This window comes from Osmerus eperlanus, chromosome 22 (genome assembly GCF_963692335.1).
Source record: "Osmerus eperlanus chromosome 22, fOsmEpe2.1, whole genome shotgun sequence".
Lineage (NCBI taxonomy): Eukaryota > Metazoa > Chordata > Actinopteri > Osmeriformes > Osmeridae > Osmerus > Osmerus eperlanus.
Window position 1 is genome coordinate 11,422,945 of NC_085039.1, and position 7,791 is coordinate 11,430,735.

Sequence of the window (7,791 nt, forward strand, 5' to 3'; positions counted from 1 at the left end):
AAGGAGTTGGAGGGAGAGAGATAGAGAATTGGATAAAGTAGTGATCAGAAATATGCAGTGGGGTTACAGAGGTTAAGTCAGTGATACAGTTACGTGTTTACACAGCAGTTGTTGATTCATGAAGCACAATGATTCTCCTTAACGTGTACACATGGCTTGCCATTAAAACAGCAAGTCTTAGGTTTGCTTAATTGATGATACTTGACAGACCATCAGAAGAGTGACGTTTTATCTTTATATCAGATCACGTCAATTAGGCCTTGCTGCTGTTCATGTAGTGTAAGGCTAACAGTACATGTTTTATGAACTCTGTTCAAAAACAGCCCATGTTATGCATCATCTAAGATTTTTTTTTTTTTTCTGGAGAAACTGGGCCTTGATGGTCAAACAGTGCAACCGAAGTGTAAGGAGCTGCCACCTGCTGGTCATATTCTAGTTTAACAGGGTTGAAACAGACGTCATTAGTTTTGACCAGAGTAACACCATCACTGCAATTAACAATATGTTTTGCATCATTTGTATTTGTTGTTGTACAATTGTTCATATTTACTACTTGATTACGAACACATTTAATTGCTCTCGAGCATGTGAGAGTTTGACCGTCATGGAAACAGACAAACAGAAAGAGGTGTTAAGTGGCTCCTCTGGCGCCGATTGAGAGTTCAAGCTCATTAGTGAAGTTTGTTGACTATTCTGGAAGGTGGGGGGAGAGGAAGAGGATGTGATGAAGATGGTGACGCAAGTTAGGAGGAAGGACACAAGGAAAAGGGGAGACAGAGAGGAAGCTGAAGGACTGACCTTTCAGAGATAAATACAGGAGGGGACTCTAGTGGTGAGGTAGGTCAGGGAGGTGGGTGAGCTGATCTCTCTTCCTCTGCCTCCTCATGCAGATCCTGCCAGGAGAGGAGGAGATACAAGATCTTCTGTCCTGCCAGCTCAACACTTCCTGCCAGACGCAGGTTCGCTCCAGGAACGAGTCTGCCCTCGTCTACACAGCCCTCTCCTTTGTGTCTCTGCTGACGGTGCTGCTCAACATGCTGGTCCTCATCTCCATCTCCCACTTCAGGCAGCTCCACACCCCACCAACGTCCTGATCTTCTCCCTGGCCCTGGCCGACCTGCTGGTGGGAGCACAGATGATCCCTCTGGATATGATCACCAGATCCAACCCCTGCTGGTACCTGGGCAGGCTGATGTGTGCTCTGGTCCCATATACCAGCACAGTCTCTACCTTCTCCTCGGTATGGAACCTGGCTCTCATATCTGTCGACCGCTACATGGCTGTGTGTGAACCACTCCTGTATCCCTCCAGGGTCACGATGAGGAGAACTATTTTATCTAGTGTCCTGAACTGGATTTGTTCTGTAATTTACTGTGGGTGTTTTCTGATGGACCACTTGGGTAACTCAAATGCATACGACAGCTGTACTGGACTGTGTGTGTTCATATATTTACCCAACTCTGGTATTGTCGACCTTTTGGTCTCATTTATTTTCCCTTTTGGCATTATCATTATTCTTTACGTGAGAATATTTGTTGTGGCAATCTCCCAGGCCAGGAGCATCAAATTCAACTCACTGAATACTGACTTGATGAAGAAGAGCAAATCTGAGAGAAAAGCAGCAAAAACTCTCAGTATAGTTATAGTAGTTTATCTGCTTTGTTTTACTCCATACTTCTTTTCATCTTTCTTTTATAATTGGTCCTCACAGATCAATATGATTTGGATTTATCAGATGAACTCCTGTCTCAACCCTCTGATCTATGCTTTCTTTTACCAGTGGTTTAAAAAGTCTGTGAAATGCATCATAACCCTGAAGATACTGCAGCCCTTCTCCTCTGAACTCAACCTGATGTAGTGTCTATTTTACATTGTCCACCTTCTCACTGTGTCTCAGAGGGAGACAGGGTTTTAATGGTTTGATAAATGATGAAATGACAATGAGTTACTATTCCTGCTCAGTGCACTGTGTGACTGTGCTTCAACCGTCCATTTTCGATATACTACGGTAATCATGGGATATTTATCATATTTGACTCAATTTATATGTTAATTATATACCTGCTATATACCTGCTGAGTCTGCACAGGGTTACTGTTCTAGTCCAAAGTTAAAGGAAATTAAAGCTAAACTCAGGAAAATAGGGAAAAAAATAATATGATATCATGTTAAAATTCTTTGTTTTACAGCATGAAAGCATTTCAGTTAAATCTAAGGCTGCATCCCTGAGTGGTTGTATCTGTCCATGTTAGACAGACTGCACTATGTTAATCTGCTACATATGATGATTTAACATGGTATATTTTAAATCTTTTACATATGTTTCAATATTCCATGTTTCTTCATAATTTACATATTATATGCGCATTTGTTTTGTAGAGTATCGTGTATTTGCTGCTATACCCAACAAGTATACTTAGGTATTGTACTGTTTTATGAGACAGTAACTCTGAAATGTGCAAGTGTTGATAAATAAAAGAGCTCTTTCCCTGATTGTCTTCTTGCAGTGTGTGCTTTTACATTTTCTAGAAGTTTGAAGTTTATTACACGTCCCTGTCAGAAACGACTACAGTGAGTTCTAGTCATTGGCCTAAGAGGGGAAACAAAAATCAAAGATAGCTTATCATTTAAAATTTTAATTAAATAAATGTATTTTAGCATACCAAACAAAAAGGCAACTGTTGTTTGAGGGTGAAAGGTCATAACAAAGGTCAGAATTGAAGGGATGAACAAAGCACTGCCAGTCAATCAATATGACCAGAGTGCAGGAAGAAGACGCCATCTGCTGGTCAAAAGATGGCACTACAATCAACCATAAATTACAGGTGCCTGTAAACAACATGATTGTTTCTATAAAGTGTCTGGTTTCAATGCTGGGTGTATGAATGACACAGCCAGCCTTGTTATGATCTCATACATGACTGTCCTGTCTGTTTACATTTACATTTACAACATTTACATTTATTCATTTAGCAGACGCTTTTATCCAAAGCGACTTCCAAGAGAGAGCTTTACAAAGTGCATAGGTCACTGATCATAACAACGAGATAGCCACAGAACATTGCGAGTAGCAAAAACATGAAGCACACATTGTGAACAACCAAAATAAGTGCCAAAGGGAAGAACCATAAGAGCATGTAGTTAAACAAGTTACAATTAAACAACATGAACTGCTATAAGTGCAAGTGTACCTGTGGAAAAAGCAAGCAACAATAATAAAAACAATATATCACAGCGAGTACAAAAATTTAAGTCAGTTACCACTAACCACAAGAGCAACAATTCTCTAAGCAAGAGTCATTGTGATCCTTGAGGAAACTAACATCGGGTCAAGCGAACCATTCCTAAGTACCGTTGTACTCTCGGAACAAGTCCGTCTTGAGCCTTTTCTTGAAGGTGGAGAGACAGTCAGTGTATCTGATGGAGGTGGGAAGTTGATTCCACCACTGGGGGGCCAGACAGGAGAAGAGCTTGTGTTGGGACCGGGCGGTCTTGAGCGGTGGGACCACCTGTCTGAAGAAGACCGTAGGTGACGGGTGGGGGTGTAAGGCTGCAGGAGAGACTTGATGTAGACGGGTGCAGTCCCGTTCACTGCTCGGAAGGTCAATACCAGGGTCTTGAATCTGATACGGGCCATGATAGGTAGCCAGTGGAGAGAGATGAGGAGCGGGGTAACATGGGAGCGTCTGGGTAGATTGTAGACCAGGCGGGCCGCTGCGTTCTGAATCCTCTGAAGAGGGCGGGTTGCACATGCTGGGAGACCAGCGAGCAGCGAGTTGCAATAGTCCAACTTGGAGAGGACAAGTGCTTGGACTAGCAGCTGGGTGGAGTGCTCAGACAGGTATCTCCTGATCTTCCGGATGTTGTAGAGGGTGAATCTACACGACCGGGAGACCGCAGCAATGTGGGCCGTGAGGGAGAGCTCGTCGTCCATGGTAACCCCAAGGTTCCTGGCAGAGGATGAAGGGGTCACCGTCGCAGATCCCAGGGTGATTGAGAGATCGTGGGAGATGGAGGGTTTAGCCGGGATGATGAGAAGTTCTGTTTTGGCGAGGTTCAGCTGGAGGTGGTGCTCGGTCATCCAGGCTGAGATGTCTGTGAGGCAGGCCTCAATCCTAGCTGGGATCCCCGGATCGGTCGGGGGGAACGACAGGTACAGCTGCGTGTCGTCAGCGTAGCAGTGGTAGGAGAAGCCATGGGAGGTGATGATTGGTCCAAGTGAGGTGGTGTACAGAGAGAAGAGGAGGGGTCCAAGGACGGAGCCCTGTGGGACACCAGTGGAGAGCTGGCGAGGGCCTGACAGTTTGCCTCCCCAGGAAACCTGGTAGGATCTTCCCGACAGGTAGGATGATATCCACTGGAGTGCAGTGCCAGTGATGCCCATCTCAGAAAGTCTGGCGAGCAGGATCTGGTGGTTAACCGTATCAAACGCTGCAGAAAGGTCCAGCAGAATGATGACGGATGACCTGGAAGCCGCTCTGGCAGACTGGAGGGCAGTGGTGACTGAAAGGAGGGCAGTCTCTGTGGAGTGGCCAGTCTTGAAGCCCGATTGGTTGGGGTCAAGCAGGTTGTTCTGAGAGAGAAAGTTAAACAGTTGGTTAGATACAGCACGTTCAATTGTTTTTGAAAGGAAGGGTAACAGTGATATCGGTCTGTAGTTCTGGAGAACGGCAGGGTTAAGGGAGGGTTTTTTGATTAGAGGGGTAACTCTAGCCTGTTTGAAGGCAGAGGGGAAGGTGCCAGAGGTAAGAGAGGAGTTTAGGACATGGAGAAGAAAAGTTATGATGGAGGGGGAGATGGTTTGAAAGAGAGGGGAGGGTATAGGATCAAGGGGACAGGAGGTGGGGCGATGAGAGAGAATGAGGTCAGAGATCTCTGCCTCAGACAGGGGAGAAAAAGAGTTTAGACATTTAGTTGGGTCAGTCATGGAGGGTGAGAGGGTAGGAAAGGTGGGTTTAGGGAACCGACTGCTAATGTCGGCGACTTTTTTCTCAAAGAAGGAGGAGAAGTCGTCTGCTGTCAGGGTGGAGGGAGGGGGTGGGGGAGGTGGGTTAAGAAGGGTGGAGAAGGTAGAAAAAAGTTTGTGGGGGTTTGAAGCAGAGTTAATTTTGTTCAGAAAGTAGAGGGTTTTAGCACCAGTTATGTGAGAAGAGAAGGATTTGAGGAGGGAGTGATACTTATCAAGGTCCAGACCGCCTTTGGACTTGCGCCATCTCCTCTCAGCTGCCCGAAGGGTGGACCGTTCTTCACGAATAACATCCGTAAGCCACGGGCAGGAGGGAGAAGATTGCGCAGGCCTGGTTGACAGGGGACAGAGAGAGTCAAGTGATGCAGTTAAAGTGGTTAACAAGGTGTCGGTGGCAGTGTTAGTGGGGTGGGACGAGAACTCGTCAATGGGGGGGAGGGAGGATGTTACAATAGAGGAGAAATGAGGGGGATAGGGAGCGGAGGTTGCGCCGGAAAGTTACAAGGGGAGGGGAGGTAGAAGGAGTTGGAGGGAGAGAGATAGAGAATTGGATAAAGTAGTGATCAGAAATATGCAGTGGGGTTACAGAGGTTAAGTCAGTGATACAGTTACGTGTTTACACAGCAGTTGTTGATTCATGAAGCACAATGATTCTCCTTAACGTGTACACATGGCTTGCCATTAAAACAGCAAGTCTTAGGTTTGCTTAATTGATGATACTTGACAGACCATCAGAAGAGTGACGTTTTATCTTTATATCAGATCACGTCAATTAGGCCTTGCTGCTGTTCATGTAGTGTAAGGCTAACAGTACATGTTTTATGAACTCTGTTTCAAAAACCAGCCCATGTTATGCATCATCTAAGATTTTTTTTTTTTTTCTGGGAGAAACTGGGCCTTGATGGTCAAACAGTGCAACCGAAGTGTAAGGAGCTGCCACCTGCTGGTCATATTCTAGTTTAACAGGGTTGAAACAGACGTCATTAGTTTTGACCAGAGTAACACCATCACTGCAATTAACAATATGTTTTGCATCATTTGTATTTGTTGTTGTACAATTGTTCATATTTACTACTTGATTACGAACACATTTAATTGCTCTCGAGCATGTGAGAGTTTGACTGTCATGGAAACAGACAACAGAAAGAGGTGTTAAGTGGCTCCTCTGGCGCCGATTGAGAGTTCAAGCTCATTAGTGAAGTTTGTTGACTATTCTGGAAGGTGGGGGGAGAGGAAGAGGAGGTGATGAACATGGTGACGCAAGTTAGGAGGAAGGACACAAGGAAAAGGGGAGACAGAGAGGAAGCTGAAGGACTGACCTTTCAGAGATAAATAGGAGGAGAAGCTAGCGGTGAGGTTGGTCAGGGAGGTGGGTGAGCTGATCTCTCTTCCTCTGCCTCCTCATGCAGATCCTGCCAGGAGAGGAGGAGATACAAGATCTTCTGTCCTGCCAGCTCAACACTTCCTGCCATACGCAGGTTCGGTCCAGGAACGAGTCTGCCCTCGTCTACACAGCCCTCTCCTTTGTGTCTCTGCTGACGGTGCTGCTCAACATGCTGGTCCTCATCTCCATCTCCCACTTCAGGCAGCTCCACACCCCCACCAACGTCCTGATCTTCTCCCTGGCCCTGGCCGACCTGCTGGTGGGAGCACAGATGATCCCCCTGGATATGATCACCAGATCCAACCCCTGCTGGTACCTGGGCAGGCTGATGTGCTATCTGGTCCCCTATGCCAGCTGCATCTTTACCTCCTCCTCGATATGGAACCTAATGCTCATATCTGTTGACCGCTACATTGCTGTGTGTGAACCACTCCTGTATCCCTCCAGGGTCACGTTGAGGAGAATAATTTCATGTACTATTCTCAACTGGATTTCTTCTTTCACTTACTGCAGATGGTTCCTGGTACACCACTTTGGTAAACCATATCCCTATGACAGTTGTACTGGACTGTGTGTGATAATATTGGCAACCAACTCTTGGACTGTTGACCTCTTTGTTGCTTTTCTCTGCCCTTGCTGTGTCATAATTGTTCTTTACATAAGAATATTCACTGTTGCAATCTCCCAAGCCAGGAGCATCAAGTCCAACTCAGTGAGCACTGACTTGATGAAGACGAGTAAATCAGAGAGAAAAGCAGCAAAAACTCTCAGTATAGTTATAGTAATTTATCTGCTTTGTTTTGCTCCATACTTTTGTTCCCATTTCGCTAATTGGTTTTCACAGATGGTTATGATTTGGATAGCTCATATAAACTCCTGTCTCAACCCTCTGATCTATGCTTTCTTTTACCCGTGGTTTAAAAAGTCTATGAAATGCATCATAACCCTGAAGATACTGCAGCCCTTCTCCTCTGAACTCAACCTGATGTAGTGTCTATTTTACATTGTCCACCTTCTCACTGTGTCTCAGAGGGAGACAGGGTTTTAATGGTTTGATAAATGATGAAATGACAATGAGTTACTATTCCTGCTCAGTGCACTGTGTGACTGTGCTTCAACCGTCCATTTTCGATATACTACGGTAATCATGGGATATTTATCATATTTGACTCAATTTATATGTTAATTATATACCTGCTATATACCTGCTGAGTCTGCACAGGGTTACTGTTCTAGTCCAAAGGTTAAAGGAAATTAAAGCTAAAGTCAGGAAAATAAGGATAAAAATAATATGATATCATGTTAAAATTCTTTGTTTTACAGCATGAAAGCATTTCAGTTAAATCTAAGGCTGCATCCCTGAGTGGTTGTATCTGTCCATGTTACACAGACTGCACTATGTTAATCTGCTACATATGATGATTTAACATGGTATATTTTA

The 7,791-nt window shown here is 44.9% G+C and overlaps 1 protein-coding gene and 1 pseudogene across 1 annotated transcript; both read left to right on the plus strand.

The window, feature by feature from the left end:
- Positions 1-884: 884 nt before the first annotated feature.
- LOC134009194 (trace amine-associated receptor 13c-like) lies at positions 885-2,220 on the plus strand (annotated as a pseudogene).
- A 4,149-nt stretch (positions 2,221-6,369) lies between these two features.
- LOC134009195 (trace amine-associated receptor 7e-like) lies at positions 6,370-7,543 on the plus strand. The gene has a single exon (XM_062448920.1). The coding sequence runs from the start codon at positions 6,370-6,372 to the stop codon at positions 7,339-7,341; it is 972 nt and encodes a 323-aa protein (XP_062304904.1). The 3' UTR covers positions 7,342-7,543.
- Positions 7,544-7,791: the final 248 nt, after the last annotated feature.